This window comes from Dermacentor albipictus, chromosome 5, assembly GCF_038994185.2.
Source record: "Dermacentor albipictus isolate Rhodes 1998 colony chromosome 5, USDA_Dalb.pri_finalv2, whole genome shotgun sequence".
In the NCBI taxonomy this organism is placed as follows: domain Eukaryota; kingdom Metazoa; phylum Arthropoda; class Arachnida; order Ixodida; family Ixodidae; genus Dermacentor; species Dermacentor albipictus.
The window spans coordinates 153,597,328-153,615,024 of NC_091825.1; the positions used below are offsets into that span (position 1 = coordinate 153,597,328).

General features: G+C 44.2%; 1 protein-coding gene across 4 annotated transcripts in view; it reads left to right on the forward strand.

Moving 5' to 3' along the window:
- The window catches only part of Itpr (Inositol 1,4,5,-trisphosphate receptor), a 153,156-nt gene that overhangs the window by 2,109 nt on the left and 133,350 nt on the right, over positions 1–17,697 (forward strand). For all 4 annotated transcript variants that reach the window (XM_065432316.2, XM_065432318.2, XM_065432317.2 and 1 more), the window contains exons 4-8: positions 1,989–2,234; positions 5,465–5,563; positions 5,955–6,038; positions 7,685–7,912; positions 15,952–16,329. In XM_065432316.2, coding sequence (XP_065288388.1) covers positions 1,989–2,234; positions 5,465–5,563; positions 5,955–6,038; positions 7,685–7,912; positions 15,952–16,329 — 1,035 coding nt within the window. The remainder of the gene's footprint in view (positions 1–1,988; positions 2,235–5,464; positions 5,564–5,954; positions 6,039–7,684; positions 7,913–15,951; positions 16,330–17,697) is intronic.

A 17,697-nucleotide genomic window follows, 5' to 3' on the forward strand; every position in this document is an offset into this window, starting at 1 on the left:
TTTCAAGATATTAATTTTCAATGTCTCTGACAAAATGCATCGCAATTTCAGCTACTTGTGTGCTTCAATTCTTAAAGCAGCATTGTCTTAAAAAAGTAAGTGGAACAACAGTGCATTTTTACAGCAAGTTTGATGGTGCATATCTCAAAACAGGTGCCACTCTAAGCATTCGTTCCAAGTGGATACACCTTGCAAACTCGCTGGCTATAATTCGTAGGTTGAAATATGTGCTGTAAAGTAATAATTAGTATAAGTATGTTAATTATTCAATTAAGCATATTAATTTTTCTTAGCAGTAATTGCTGCTTCATTGACTAATTCAGATCAAGAGTTAGAATTGTGCTATCTGCCACAGGCACTTGTTAAAAATTCTGTGCAGCTAAAAAAAAATAAAATAAAACACCCTGTATATATTTGTTCCCCCTCACATACCTGCTATACCTTAATGATGTTTGAGCTTAAATTAAAACGAATGATAAGTTCAGCAGAACTTTTATTATGCTGACCAATTCCTATATGTGATGTCACTCCCTCAAGGTTCTTGTATTTTATATATAAACCTGTGTTTAAAGATACACTTATGGAAGACTTACCAATGTAAAAGGTGCCTTTATTTTTACTTGTATGCACAGACAGCTTTGAATGCAGCTTTAATTTTAAATAACTGCGAAAGTTTGGAGTGTTCTGAATGATGGCATGATTGTCCAATCAACATTGCCCTTTTGGTTCGTCACCTGGTGATGTTTTTCACATTGAATGCCAGTGCTATTATTAAAGCAGCACATGCAGATTCGTTCAAAAATTTGTATTGAAAAAAATTTTTTTCATGTGGTTCAAAACATCATTTAACATTTTTATTGTGGCACCACTTTCTGAAGTCTTGAATCCTGTGCGGGAGTACCCACCGGTAGGTCACTTGTCATATTGCTCTGATGTGTTGTGACCCACTGGTGAGTCATCAGGGGTTGTGCTCCATTAAAGCTTCATCAAAGTGCAGACAGATGACACTATGACGCATCAAACCAGAAACAATGAGTTATTATTTTCATCGGTTTCTAGAAAAGATGTCACTTGTGCACTGCCAGAAAGCCCTGCACAAGTGCACAGTAGGAATAACTGCTGTGACCCACACCGCAATGAACATGTTAAAATGAATTGACAGCTCTGAGCTCATATGAGACCTGGAGTGGTAACTCAGTGGTGCCTGAATAAGGGAAGCCTCCCACTATGGTGGCTCAGTGGCTATGGTGTTGTGTTGCTCATACCTACCAACTCTAGAATTTTTCATATCATTTATGAATTGGGCTTCATTCTATGATTTTATGAATTTTCTGTCAATTTTTACAATAAATAAATGCTATTAACAAAATAGCTTCATTCGTCGACATCCAGTCATTCACTTCGAAGCCTTCTGATGGTGAAAGAACACCAGGAAGGTACTTGCTTGGAGCAAGTTTATTCGGACGTGTTCCCGAAGCAGGTGAAATCAGCAATAGCATAGTCACTGAGAATGTTGCTGTGACATAAAAACAGTGTTGCTTGTCAGTTCTTGCTGGTACAAGTTCACAACTCCGTCTGTGCTGCATGTTAACGTAAATCATAATGAATAAAGTGCAAATGTATCCCACAAAAAAGATGTATTGGGCTCAATGCAAACTTCAAGAAAAAGAAAAGAATGCGTGCTATTCTCTGTTTCCTTATTGGTGTCATGTCCATATGATTCTTAGAAATTTTAAATTTCACTTGTTGGTAGGTATGGTTGCTGAACATCAGCTTGTGGGTTCGCTTTCTAGTCACAGCGACTGCTTCCTAGCAAGGGTAGAATGAGAAAATGTTTGTGTATGAGGCTTTAGGTGCACATTTAAGAACCCCACATGACCAAAATTAATATGGAGCCACCTGCTACGGTGTCTCGAATAGCTCCTGTGTTGCTTTGGGCTGTTAAACCGCATCAACAATCAAATCACTGCTGGCTGGTGTGGTTGCAGCACGCTGCCGAGTTGGAGAAGAAGCAGAATGAGAGCGAGAAGCGAAAGCTGGTGGGAGAAGTGGTGCAGTACGGAGGTGTGGTGCAGCTGCTACATGTTAAAAGCAACAAGTACCTGACCGTCAACAAGCGGCTGCCTGCACTGCTCGAGAAGAATGCCATGCGTGTCTCCCTTGATGCCAATGGCAATGAGGGCTCTTGGTTCTATGTGGTCCCCTTCTACAAGTTGCGTTCAACTGGTGACAGTGTAAGTGCCCTTGGCAGCTGATGACAATGTAGACAGTGCAGCGCACCATGTTAACCATTCCTCTCCAATTCTTTACTCTATTTGAGGAGGATCATGAGAGCTTGACATTTTTAGGCATCCATGTAAGTCAAGGTTTGCTTATTTATACAAATTAAGTGTGGCAAATGAGCTGAAAGGCACTCTTTTCTGATGCACAATAGTTGCGCACATTTATACAACTGCTTTTATGTACACTTCCAGTTTAATGATGAGCTCTAAAAGCCATTTTCCTCCATGATAAATAAAAAAAAAAGCTACCTTATCCCCATTCTTCTCCTGTTGCCCTGTCCGTTATAAACATAAAAAAAAATGAGGAAGAGTTATGTCCAGAAATGTTCTTTGAAGTTATATGCTTCAATTGACATGATACAGTTCCCTCTATGAATATGACTGCATTATCAGTCTTTCTGCATGGTGCAGCACTGTTCTGCATGCCTTGTTATGGCTTTAGGAACAGCCTTGGTTCATTTTGTGCCTGTCAGGAGACGATGACCACGTAACCTAGCACTAAATTTTATGATTACATTCACCTTTTGCTTCATCTCATGTAAAGTCCTGAAGACCCGAAAGATAGTGTTTGCTGATGCTGAACAAAATGCTTTAGTATGGAGCTGTGTTAAGTATCCATGTTTTCAACATCTGCTTGCAACTGGAGATTTGAACTTTATGTCTTTGTTTGAACTCCATGCCAATTTGTTAATGCTCTACCCAAGAAAATAAAAGAAAGCTTGGCAGAAGATCGGGCCAGTGTGCATGGCCAGTTAAAAAATAGATGGCCCGATCTTGGCCATCTGGGTCAGGCCCAGGCTTGGTTTTTGCATATAGCCAGCCTGTTTGCCGACCACCAGCTGGTGATGGGCAGATGACATCAGGGCGATGTCATGGCTGCTGGTTTATTGTGGCTGCGTTCGGCTCATGCATGGGCCGATGACTACCCCACGACAGCAACAGCGTGGCCTGTCTGCTGCCAGCGTTTTTTTTTGCCGATAGTCATACCCACACATTTTTTTGTCAGATATACCTGGTGTTCTTTTTAAGTTGATTTTTTAAGGCACCTGTCGCACTTACAAGCTTATTCCGCTTCTTCAACTGGGTTTCCTTAACTGGTAGACATTAAATTCTGAATAAGTCGCAAGTGCAGAAGTATTTAATTGAAATAATGATGCTGATTATGTTAATAATAATGGCTTGAGGGCATATGTTGTAATGGGGGAATTGGAGCCTGTCAACATGCAGGGCCTATTCACGAAAACAAAAAAATTCGTAACTAGCACCAGTTTCGAGATATATACTATAAGTCAAAGTCAGTAAATCGAGTTGGTGTCCTAATTATTTCCCTTGAGCTTTGCATATATTCGCAGTGTAGCAGGAAAATAGCTAGGACACCAATGCATTTTCGCTGCACACTTTGATGTTTATCTCGAAACTGGTTCTAGGTACAAAATTGGTTCTAACTGAATAGGCCCTGTACTGAACGATTCATTTCTGCCATAGCAACTTATGCACTAACGTTATTAACTAAAAGGTAATTAGCACAATCTTCTCAATTAGCAACTTCTGCTGCACTACTCATGTGGAAAGTAATGTCTGCCAATGAAATGTAAAATCCAGCTGAAGAAGCAGAATGAAGGTATCTATCAAAAAATATTTCTCTTGCCTTTGCTTTGAGTTGTTGACAAATTCGACTTCACCTTGCTATCTGCTAGCTGCCTGGTTAGCTCAGATGGTAGAGCGGCTGCCCCCGAAAGGTGGTGGTCCCGGGTTTGAGTCCTGGAGCAGGACGAATTTTTCTTCAACCTCGAAGCTTTTCTTTCAAGGAACCTGTATGGGTTTCCTTTGCAGGAGTTGCTATGATTGGGTGGATGTCTTCTTTTCCCTTCATTAATTACTTCTCTCCACCTTGCAGATTTACGCAGAATTATTATGTCAAACTCTTGCCTTCGCTTCGAGTTGTTGACAAATTCGACTTCGTTCTCTTAATTCGCTTGCCCAACAAGCTCTGGCATGTTAACTCTTGCCCATTGAGTGCAGCTACAAAGACCACAAGGCATTGATTTTAAGCCACGCTGTTAACATATCGCTTTCAACAGATTGAAAAGTGCAGAAGAGCTCTCAAAACAATCACAAACGCAACCTCAATAGTACTTGTGCACTTTCTTTCCAAATTAACCCTAAAGAAAGGTAGGCTCAAATAGCGTACATAACGCATGTGACTTACGTGTAAATATGGGGGCACATTTACATGTAGGAGGTATAAATCTGCAGGCTGGAAAGTTTGCGGACCTTTCGCGAACAAACAGCACAGCGCTGAAAAAACTGTGTGGGGCTGCACCGATCGAGCAGCCTCTGAACATTTTTCCCACTAAAGGTCCCCCAGTCCCCCTTATCTTCTTAACGCTCTTTTTCATTGGGTAGTGGACAGAAGAGGAGAAAAGAAGTTGAACAGAAGAGAAAAGTCACTATGTACGTGCATGCCTGTTGCTGGTTCCTTCCCTATTAATGCTGCCTGACCCGACTGCCACAGACGATTGAGGCGACCTGCTGCTCTCTCTCTTCCTTTGCTCCCCAATCCCCTTTCTCCAAAAGTGCTGCACCACACGTGCTCGCTTGTAGCAGAAATCGGCACTTTTACAACTACCACCACCACTTCTAGAATAGGAGAAATGAAGTCGGCCCCGACTGGTGGATCCTACATGGTTGAGCAGCAGTGCCGGACCAGCATCAAGCTGATGTCCGTGGCCAGCAAAAACTTTCGTGCTTGGCATTAGGCTGCCCTATGCATCCATGCTGGCATTTGTGGCTGAGTCAGTGCCAGTGAGGTCGGCAACATAGGATGGCCTTTTTATGGCCCAAGCTCTTCATGCTGACATGATTGGCCTTCAACGATCTGCCGAGCACTGATATATGGTCGGAACTAGGCCAATTTTTCTTGGGTATTTAGCATTGATGTTATTCAACAAGCTATGAATTTTAGTGGAAAGAGAACATTTGATAACAATGAAACTAGCATTATATACTTATTTTTGATTAACATGCTACTTCTGCAGCTTGTTTGTTTTTCAAACACTGATTCCTGATAGGTACCTAAACATCGACAACCTAATCAATTTTGGTTGTCAGCTTTATCCTAATGACCAACGTAGAGTTTACTTGTTTCGTGCTTACTTAGTGGCTTGCATCTTTTGTACTAGGTGGTGGTAGGTGACAAAGTGGTGCTGACACCAGTGAATGCAGGACAACCGCTGCATGCCAGCAACCAAGAGCTGCCCGACAACCCAGGCTGCAAGGAGGCAAGACACATTATTCAGTCCCATTCTCTTTTGATGCTTGTAGAGGAAGATTGATTTTAATTCAGTATGCATTTTACTTGACAAATGTCTTTATTCTGTACGCAACATAATAAGGCTGTGAGCGTAGTGTACATGGTGTGTTTGCAAAGGAGGTGCAAGGCAAGGCTTACATACTTTGTGGCATGAACATATATTTGAGAATACTTTAGAACTGCTTTTTGAGCTGTTGCTTCTTTCACATCAAGTACATGATTTTTGTATGAAGGGCTTATCAGAACTTGTTCATTCATGAAAATGCATGAGCTGCTAAATAAATAATGATGCACCTATTACAATATGAAAGTAATTTGTCAAGCAGTTTGATTATGCATTGCTGCTATGTTATTTTCAGGTAAATGCTGTCAACTCCAACACAAGTTGGAAGATATCACTGTTTATGGAACACAAGGAGAATGTGGATGATGTACTCAAAGGGGTATGTGAGCATAATTTATTCTTATTTTTTGTTCTCCACTTATATCATTCGTGCATATATAATGTTTATCGTCATTCATCTGCATGCACCATTTCTTGTGGGCATTACTAGTGCATTTGATTCATATTAATTTTGCAAATTGATATTGCCTTTATAAGCAGAAAAAGTGCACATTATTTACAGTGGAATCTCAATATAATAGACACGGATATAACAAAATAATTAGTATAGTAAAGTAAGCATCAAACTTCTCTCTGATACCATGCAAGTAATATGTGATTATAGTGAATATTTGATATAATGAAGGCATTTTTGTGTCAGATGTGATTTAGTTATAGTAAAGAGGGACGGTTGTAATTTTTACAACCTTTGTCTATATTTGTTTAATTGGATCTTTAGGTCTGCAATGTGTGTCATACACCAGTGCTAAGGTGAGGTCATGGTGAAGCTTTGTACAAATGTTCATAGCTATATGTGGGCAGCACGATGAAACATGGGCAAAAGAAAAGAGACTAAGATAATTGACTGGGGAACAGTGCATGTCCTGTCCATTTTCTTTGTTACTCTTATTTTGTCCTTTTTCTGTTGTTCTGCCTTGTATAACTATGAATTAGTTTCTCATCTTTTACTTATTTTCCATCACGCTGCCCACATATATATATGAATTTGTACCAACTTGCTTGCCTTTCAGTCATTGTATATTGTGCAAATGTTGTCATTGCATTTAACATGCTAGCTGACAGTTAACGAGGGAAAATTTCATTTAAGTGCAGGGGATAATGATACAACCGCTGAAAAGTGGCTTGGCTACAGAAGTTTGTCCTGTTACTGAAGCATTACATGCTATGAATTTTTACATTTCTGGCTTGAATATTGTCTGAAAAGTTAACTTTGTTGTAATGGTACAACAAAAGATATGTGCAGAGACCCACACAGACGGTCATGATGGTGTGAAGGGGATAAATAATATAATGATGATGCTAATAGCAATTACGTATGCTCGGACGACACAAGGGGGTGAAGGAATTGGACGCAGGCCTTGGCATAACATCTGCTTGTTCCTAATGTCTTCCTATTTCTTTTGCCTGTGCTGCCTGGCCACATTTTTTCATCGTTATATTTTTCTTCACTGGTGCTGGTGGCAGTGAGGCTGTTGTTTGATTGCTGATTATGATAAGAAAGAGGATGACACGAAGTAATCATTTAGAACGAAATACACTTGCTTGCATGAGCAGCTCAGCATGGTTAAATGCCAATGATGGGTCTGACTGTGCCTCAGTTAGAAACTGTTTCATGTTTTATTCATGGTACTCAAGCTTATTAAATACAGATGTGAGTGTAGTGCTTCTTCATGTGGTTCCCAGAAAAATATTATTTGGCTGATATTGTGTGACACTGTGTAGGCTCTCATGTGTATGGCTCAGCTACTATAGTTTTATATTTTTGTTTATGTTTATAATATAACATTTGCTGAGGCAATCTCTGTCAACAACATAGCCTGCTCGGGCTTTTAGATCAATATGTGCTTTTGATCAATGTGTACTAAGTGAATAAATTTTTAATTGAGGCCTTTGGGCAAAGCACATGCTGGTGTATCTAGCACAAAAATGTAAAGGAAGCTCAACTCTGTCTGTGTACTCATGCAGGGAGATGTGGTACGACTGTTCCATGCGGAGCAGGAGAAGTTCCTGACGATGGACGAGTATCGAAAGAAGCAGTATGTGTTTCTGCGGTCCACAGGACGCACCACTGCAACAGCAGCCACCAGTTCCAAAGCCCTGTGGGAAGTGGAAGTGGTACAGCATGACCCCTGTCGTGGTGGGGCAGGACACTGGAATAGCCTCTTTCGCCTCAAGCACCTCGCTACGGGCCAGGTTTGTTGGGTGTCTTTTATTGTGATAGCAACTATACATGCAAAAGCAAGCCAGGAAAACTGATGCCTTGATGTGCATTGTCTTCCCGCACACCTAACATAGTGCCCATTGTTGGACGGCACATGACCTGCTGAGTTTTGAATGAATAGCGCAACTGAATTGGTGAAGAGTGTGGTAGTTTGGAATGTTTGATTAGGACAAGTGCGCACTCCCAGCTGAAGATGTTCCTAATCACGCCAGCATTGTAACCGCAAGTGTCCAGTGGTGTGCAACACCACATTTATTTATTAGTAAGCTAATTTTGACTGCAATGTATACTGCCCATGGAACTGTGTGCCTTTACTTCATGTAATAGTCTAAATACCTAGCTATTGCTATGAGTGCTTCGCCTTTTGAGCAAAGCTGCTAAGTATTTCTTGTGCTGGCTAAGCATTATTCATGATTGGCAGTGAGTGCTATAGGGGCTAATTTGGACTGCATTTATGCAACCTGAAATAAAAGCTCTTGAAAGTGATCTTCACAGATCATATTTATTTAATAGAGCATACAGCTGCTTGATGAAACGCTGTTGATTCTGCAACCATAGTTTGGGTATGGCAGAATAGCATTATTGCATGCAAGTCACATGTGGCCCATGAATTTTCCCGTGCTGGAGTGAACAATTACAAAATAAAAAAAGTAACAGGCCTGTACGGCACACACAGCACAGTCACAGCGTAAACTAGAGGAACGGCTACATGGGAGCTCCATTTTTGGCACCACGCACTACATGTATTTGTGGCGAAGTATCTTCAGGTAGTTTTTACGAGAACGATCTGAATTGTCCGCCCAGTGTTGATGGTGAGCACCGGCTTGTCCTGCTCTCTGCAAAGCAGTCTGCTGAGCTTAATGTAGCCTGGTTGCAGCCATGCACGTAGCTCTACGAAGCACTTCCTCAGGTTCGTCTCTTGCGAGGAGACGCCATAATGCATACCGATGAGTAAACACAGGTATCTGGACTAAGTGGCTCACATGTCACATCTCTTGACGCGTGGCATGGTATGTTGCTGTTGATGGTGGTGATGATAATAATGACATCCCCTTCGAAATGGGATGGTGACAAATAGTCACCCAGCCTGCTACATCCAGGGTCAGCTACATGCAGCATGCAACTGCTGTATGCAGCTGCTACATGTCGGGATACCTTGTGAAATATAACAGAACTGCAATGCAAATTTTGTACGTATTGACGCTATGTGGCCCACATGTCAAATGGCATGATATCATGGTAATGATTATGCTTACCTAATGGCATTCACTTTGAAATGGGACAGGGAAAAACAGTCGCCTAGCCTGTTTGAATTAATCAGGTATGTCATACATGTTTTTTATTACGTCAATGTTTATACATTTCCACAATCTTCTTCTCTTTCCTGAAGTTTTCTCTAACTACCTTGCACCGCTACCTATGCAGCTGCTACATGGGTTGCCACCTGCTTTAATAATACACAACTGCAATGTAAAGGGAGCATGTATAGATGTTACGTGGCACGAATCTCACATTGCGAGGCAAGTTGCGCAACACAATGTTAATGATGAGGGTGATTTTTCTAGCATTTTCATACACATCTCCGTAATGAGTGATTTTTTCTAGCATTCTCATACACATCTCCGTAAACTTCTTTTTCTTCCTCAAACCGTCTTTAACTGCCTTGTATCACTACATGTGCATCTGCTACATGGTGTAATCATACATGGTGTAATAATATGCAAGTGCAATGCAAAATGTGCACATATTGATGCTACGCAGCTCCCATGTCACATCGCATGTCTCCTCGCGCACTAGGACATCTTTACAGGACATTTTTACAGGTGATTATCTACAGGTGATTACAGGTGACATCTTTACAGGTGATTATCTCCTGTGGGACTCCCACACGAGAAAACATCTCTAGAAGTGCCTCAGGTATTTTTTCTGTTTCAATGCTAGGCAGTGCCACAGCGTCAGGATACCGCTTTGCCATATCGACCATTGTCAGAACGTACTTATTCCGTTTCTCTGACATGGGAGTTAATGGTCTTACAACGTCAATGGCAACTCTCTTAAACAGGGTATCAATGACGGGAGTACTTCCCAATGGTACTCCACATATTTATATGTTTGGGATAAGTCCTCTGGCACGTATCGCTCGATTTCACAAATCGCGTGATGTCTGATTGGAATCCAGGCCAGTAGAACTCTTCGCTCACATGGTCTGTGGTTCGCTTTATTCCTTGATGTCCAGCAAGGATCCCTTCGTGAGCCATTTTCATCACAAAATGACGAAGGCTTCTGGGCACGACAAGCTGTTCCATGTGTTTCTTTGACCGCAGTGTGTATTTTCGGTAAAGAATTCCCTCCTTTACAAAGAATTGGACGTCGGCGAACCTTGTCTTAATTTCTTGGTCCACTACTTCAAAGCATTTACGTAGACTGCTGTCCTCCCTTTGCCTGCTTTTCAAGTCGATTGGGCTGATGTCTAGGGGGTTTATAGCTGGTACTTGTAACGAATGCGAACTTGATCTTGGCTGTCTGGTTGTCGCTGCCACTTCCGACTTGTGCCTAGTTTCACTAGCAGCTGATGATAAAATGTCAGCAGAGATAGATTCATTGGTAGAACAGTTTCCACCTTCTGCTCTAAATGATTCATCCGCAGCGCGCGGTGTATAAAGATGTCTTTTCCATTCATTGTCAGGATTGGAGGCATTCCGTACACCTTTCACATTTCCAAGGACAATATCATATAAAGGATTGTCCATGCATAAAACCCGAGTCTTGCCTGAGAAGAACGGTGACCCGATCTCCACGGTTGCTTCAGGTAGCTCCAACAATCTTCTGTCCAGAAGACAGACCGACGAAATTTTTTCTGTCAGCTTACTGTCAGCTTGCTGTCTGGTACGAGGGACCTTTTGACAATAATAGAGTCACATCCCGTATCTCGCAAGACAGTAGCGGGATGTCCTTCAAGCATACCTTCGGCAGTGGGCATAGACTTTTCGTCTCGTTTATGCTTCTGCGTTCTCCTGCGTTCCGAACTTCCGGGAACTCGACGCAAAGTCTGTGTCTCTTTGGTTACTGCCTTGGACATGTCTACTTGCTGCATCGAGCACGAAGCCTTCTCGGTACTGTTCGGTTTTTTGGGGCAGTCACCTGTCTTATGCCCAGTACGGCGGCACTTTCCAAAGAAAGATGTATTTCTATTTGGACCCTTCGTATTGGTCCAGCAATCGGCAGCTCTGTGACCGCGCTTACCACAAAGAAAGCAGCGTGGTCTTTCCTTCTCTTCTTGTCGCTCAGGAGTTCGAGCTTGGCCTGGTGGCTTGCTAGGTTCCCTCTCGTTTTTACCTTTGCCAAGGTTAACTATCCCCTGCGCCTCCATGTAATTATCAGTAGCTTCCGCTAGTTTGTCAATTCCTTGACAATTCCTTTCTCTTAAAAAGACTGCCAGTTTCTTATGACAAGTCATCAGGAACTGTTCTGAGACAATCTTGTCCCACAGAGCATCGTATGTCCGGTCTGTATTGGCCATTTCTTGCCAGTGATCGAAGTATCCCAATAGACGACCGGCAAACTGTCTACCAGTTTCGGAATTATCGGGTTTCGCCGACTGAAACTTTCTTCGGTAGCCTTCCTCCGTGAACCTGAAGCGTTGCAAAAGCGTCTGTTTTAGTGTCGCATAGTCCATGGCATGATCCGGTGCCATTCTGCCGACAACACTTAGAGCTACGCCTGTCAAACAGAGGCTCAGCGATAGGGCCCATTTGTCTTGTGGCCAGCCCTGGCTCGTTGCGACGCGATCAAATCGTTGAATGTATGCATCCAACTCATCGCGTTCTTCGTTAAATGCTGGGATTAGTTTGTGCGGACTTTGGTAGCTCTCGGTAGCACCTGCGTGCACACTCTCTGTAAGCTGCCCAGTAGTCATGCTACCCGCTGTCGCATCTAACTCCCTCAACTTTCACTTGAGCTCGAGCACTTCTCTTTCTGCCTTCAACCTAGCTGGCGCTTCGGCATCAACTTCTTTTGCTGCATTGCGTTCAGCCAGACGTGCTTCACGCGCTTCCCTTTCGCGTGCGCGCTCTTCGTCTACCCATTGTTTCAGTGCCGGGCCAGTCAACCCCAGTTCTTTTCCAATTGCCGTAAGCTTGTCTGTCTCCATCCTCACCCGTCAGACACGCATATGCAACGTGCTGCTCTTCTCGATAGCGTAAGAGCGGTCCGGTTCGCGGACGCCAGATATGTGATGTGGTTAGGATCGTCACGTTGCAAAGCGTGTGACGCGAGGAAGATGGAGGAGACGGTGCATGATGAGCAAACACACGACAATTATATTAGACGGCACATGATCACGAAGAATACCTTCAACTAGAACCACGCATGTCAGGCTGTTCGTAAACAAGACAAATATAGTCTCACGAGGTTGCGGTTGAAGTCCGGAGTGTGGTGAGACGTTGAGTCCTTGCGGTGGAGCACTCGCTGGTATGATGAGGACCGGCGTGGTAGAGCAGACGCAGCAGCACGGGGCAGGAAAAGGTGGATGGCCCACAGCTCCGTAGACGAGAACAGGCCACTCGGTCGCCCGGTCACCCGAACCTCGCGCGTAGAAGCCGGTTCCAAGATGCCGGCAGGCCGACCTGAGGCCTCGTGCAAGGCAACGACCCAAGGCGCTCCTCGTCTCGACGACGGACGCTCGCTCTCCCGAACCTCGTGCGTAGATGCGGGTTCGAGGCTGCAGCAGGCCGTTTCGGGGTCTCGTGCCGTGCAACGACCCGAGGCGTTCCCTGTCCCGAAGACGGACGCTCGGTCAGGTGAACCTCACCGGTAGATGTGGGTTCCGGAGGCCCGACGGCCCTAGTCGTGCCGGCGTTCCAACGATCGTTGCGCGAGCCCCCTTTTCATGCGCTGCACGAGCCTCCCTCGTCTTTCTTTTCCTCTTGTTGAGGACGGCCGCAATGTCGTCTGCTCTTGCGCTCAGTACTTTTTGTGTACTTCTTCACAATTACCTTCACTTTAATGAACATCAAAGGTAGTGGGTTCGACTCCCTCCAGTGGTCGTAGGTTTGACTCCCACCAAAGGTTGTGAGTTCAAGTGCCTTAATTAACTATACCTTAATTAACTGTGTTTTAATTATTTCCACCTTATTTAACACTAAAAGTCGCGGGTTTGACTTCCACCAAAGGTGGAGGGTTCATAGCCTTAATTAACACCAAGGGTCGTGGGTTCAATTCCCACCAGAGGTTGAGGGTTTGTAGCCTTTTTGTACCATTCTGTGGTCACGCCTACATCGACAACTACGCTGTATTTTCTGCCTCGTGAGCCATATGATGCTTTTGCATTAATAAAAGGATAGAAAGAAAGAAGGTGCCTTAGCTGCACACATTTTGTGAAGAGGCTGTGTTTTCCCTGTAATGAGTTGCTGAATAAACTTGAACTTGAACCTGGGCTTTAAACTTCTAAAATTTGATGTTCTTATCAGCTGCGCCACCTGCATATTGGCTAAGTTTACGCACCAAGAGCAGCTTTATATCTAGTTAAAGGGCCCCTGAAACAGTTCGGACAAATTTTGCAGACGCGTAGGATACAGCTACAGTTAATCATTCGCACGACAATTTGTTTGAAGCGCCTCATATTAAAGAAGTACGCACGATTACAAGTTACCCTCCTTCACAGCCATGCACTTTCTCCAACTCATTCGCCGAGTGAGCAGGGCTAAGCTCCGCCTTCACTGGCTCTGCGTCATGATGGCGCATCGTGTCGTCTACTTCCGGTTGTCTAGGAGCAAGCGTGAAGCCTCTCCAACCTCTCCGCCAGCTGCTTGGCAGTCGACCCCAAGCGAGAACTACCGAAGCCACGAGCAGCGAAGAGTTATGAGCTTTCGATCCCAGCACTGAGCATGTCTGGTATCTGGTAAGCACAGGCGAGATGGGCGTTTAAACCAGGGGCATAGCCAGGAGGGGGGTTGCTTATGGGGCTTCAGCCTCCCCCCCGAAATTTTGTTCGTTCTGTGATGCACCGACAATCATGCTGGATTTTGTCTAGAATGTCCTTTTCATGCTCAGAAAGACATTTCAGCGCGGACATTGCAAAATCGGGCTGGATTTCGCGGCAACGCCCATGCACGAGGAGTCACATAACGTAACGCAAGGAGCCCTATGTGAGCACAAAATTTCAAGGGCGTTTGGATAGCGAGCGAGCTCGTTGCGGCGTCTTGTGGAGGCTGTGGAATCTACGGAGCATATGGATTTCAATTCTGAAACTTTATAGGTATAAAGTTCTCATGAACTTTTGATGCGAAAGGTGCATTAACATTTTCAAAGTCATGCTTTAAATTTTCAATTCCGAAACTTTGTGGGTTTAATGTTGAACATTTGATGCCAAAGGTGCAGTGACTTTTTTAAAGTTGTACATTGGACCGTACAATGACACAAGCCAAATCAACACACTATCAGACAAATTGACAAAGTACGTAGTGAGGTCCGATGGGACGAAGGGTTGTAGTGGTTCATTTGTGGTGATGCAAATGAGAGAAAGGCTGGGAGGTTAACAAAGTTTCATTGAGATGTTTCTCCTCTACTTGGTCATTTCATGGCGTTTACATTTTTCAAATCAGCGCCATGCACTGCTTTGCTAGTTTCAAAGTGATGTAGTTCTCAAGTTCGTGTTATAGTTTCTTTAATTATGAAATAGACAGAAAACATGGAAGCATTGATATCAGCAATTTCGGGCATGTTCAAGAATTCGTGTACAGCATCTTTGGCAATGGCAATGCAGTTATTATTAATGTATTTGATCCCTCGACAAATTATATATGGAGGAGGCTGAGCTGCAATGTGAGCCTCCCTTGAACGAAATTTCTGGCTATGCCACTGGTTTCAACGGATGGGTGAAGGCATAAACTGAAGCTGATGGAGTTTTAGTGTAGACATACGTGAGCGGCCTGGTCAGTCTGCATGGTCCAGCCACTTGGTGGTGCAGAGCTTGACCAGCCAAACAAAGAGCTAATATTGCCCTAACCAAGTGCAAACCATTTCAAACATTTACAAAAACATTGTGTTCACAATTATGCTCCTGAGGAAAATTTATATCAGCAGCAAAGTAGAATACACTTCGTTACAGCTACTGTGTTTGGTTAAGCTCTTACCACCAGGTGGCTGCACTGTGCACACCATTCACATTTGCGCCTCTGCTCATCCAGTAAAACGGCACAGTCAAATGGACAGGTCCAGTCTGCTTGTGTTTGTGTTTACCCTAATACCGGACACGCGAAACACTATTGTGGTAGTTATTCTCCGGCGTAAAGTGACGGCTGCAAACGTGCAAATTCTGGCGCCGATTGGATAGCAACAGTCCGATGCGCTGCAGCCGCTCCGCTTGTCTGCTGCCTTGCAGAGGGCCGCGATGTTGCAGCTTGACATATTGCCAGTAGCTACGTTTGCGGCCCACAACGTAACAAGGGTGAATCATGGTGCTTGTGAAAATAAAGATTGAGATCAACACTGACCGCGGAGCTCTCGTCAACACGGGGCAGGTTGTGATACAAGCAGACACTTGCTTTGTGTCGGACGTGCTCAAGTGTAGTGAGAAATTGTCCTTGTGCATTCTCTTTCTGTTACTTTCTTTTTATAGAAACAAATTAACATTCCAACTATTATGAACAACATTTGTTCACCGTAAAGTTAGAAAAATTATCGATGACGCACCCTGGGCAGCCGTTCGAATAGCTCGCCCTACTGGCGTCATTAGGGCAACTTGCATCGAATCGTCGGGGGCGGCTGAGAATTCAGCCAAGTGACGTGCTGCGATCGGTAGTGATGTACGTTTTTAAAACTTTATAATAAATTACAGGCTTTACATGGAGCACTTAGATGCATCAATTAACGATCACAAGGACCTACCTTAACGACGCAGTATGTTTGTACAAAATCGTCAAAATCGTTTCAGGGTCTTTTTAATAAGAAATTGATAGGCTAAGAACTGTATGCTTAATTTCATGCGAGGGTGTGACATCATGTGTTGCAGTATCTAGCTGCTGAGGTGGATGAAGACCCGACCCCTGACCCAACACGGGCCAAGCTGCGGGGCCCACCAGGGAGCCCTGTGTACTGCCTTGTAGCTGTGCCACAGAGTAGCGACATTGCCTCCATCTTTGAGCTGGATGCGACCACACTATCCCGTGCTGATGACCTGGTGCCCCAGTCTTCCTATGTGCGCTTGCGCCACTTGTGCACCAACACCTGGGTGCACAGCACTGCCATTCCTATTGACCGCGATGAAGAACGACCTGTTATGTGGCGCCTGGGATGTGCACCAGCGAAAGAGGATCGGGAGGCTTTTGCAGTGGTGCCGGTGTCGGCATCTGAAGTGCGGGACCTCGACTTTGCCAATGATGCTTGCCAGGTGGGTGCTATTGGGCAAGGCTTGAAGCCCTGCAATTAAAGGTGTGCGAATGTTCGAAAGTTTCGAATACCATCCAATAGTATATAGAGTCATACAATATCATAGTATATAGTCATAGTAATAGTATATAGTATATAGTCATAGTCATAGTATATCGAGTCAATCGAGTCATACTTGATTCGAAAACCAGGTATTTGAAAATTTTTGGATATTCGATTGGTATAAAAATGATCTAAACAAATTGGATATATTGGTGGCTGTGTGGGAGCAAACACGGTACCTAGCATTTTTTTCTATCTAATCTAAGAATGTGTTCTGATATTGTGCTGGATTTCCTGCAGCCCCGCAGGGGCGTCTGCATCAGCAGGCCTTTGGTGCGTTGCGACACCACGTACACCATGCACATGAGGCTTAGACCCTCCCGCATGTAGCCGTGCGCGGCCTAGCTGTCTCTGCGAAAAGGGGAATCTTGGGGGGTTGAGCCGATGCCTGGTGTTCGGACCTTTAAGCCTTCCCAGTGGAGGCAACACATCTCTTTCGCCTCTGCTTCACATAGACGGCACCTCCAGACGGACCCACCTGGAGGAAACTGGCAGTCACCTTTTTCTGTCTCTCTCTCCTGAAATCTTCGCCTCTCTCTCCCACTTTTTGGCCTTTCCTGTCTTCTTCTCTCTTCCATTTAGTTCCTTTCTCCTTGGCGGCAAGAGTTAATCTTGTGTGGCTATCCAACCTTGGGTACACCATATTTGGTTATAGTGACGGTGTACGACTGGTGTCATGCAGACTTGATTGCAAGTTCTGCCGTGTCCCCCCATTGGGCTCTGTGGTGGGCGGTTGGTGCTATTGCCGAATTTTTTATGTTTGTTCCTGGAAACTTCCTTTCCCCCATTACCTAATTGCCCTCTTAAACGAGGGCGCACCGAAGTCTTTCAATTTTCAGGCAGCCGAACACACAACTTTCCCCGCTTTCACGTCGTTCACTCTGATCAAGCTGGAAAGACGGTGAGAATGATGTCATTGTTTCTCGTCTCGAAATTTCTGGCTGAAGTCTTTGGACCAGGGTACAAAGCATCGAAAATGGCAAGCGGTGATCTGCTACTGGAGCTTTGCGATCAGAAACAGCATGAAAAACTAGCTAATCTAGTGTCCCTCGTGGATGTTCCAGTGACAGTCGCCCCACACCGTACCATGAATACCAACCGCAGCGTCGTCTCTGATGCCGATTTGTTGGAGCTACTAGTATCTAAAGCTGAACTCCTGGAGGGCTGGAGTGATCAGAATGTTATCAGTGTCAAAAGAATTAAGATGAGGCGGGATGGAAAAGAAATTCAGACCAAACACCTTATACTTACTTTCGGTTCTAGTGTT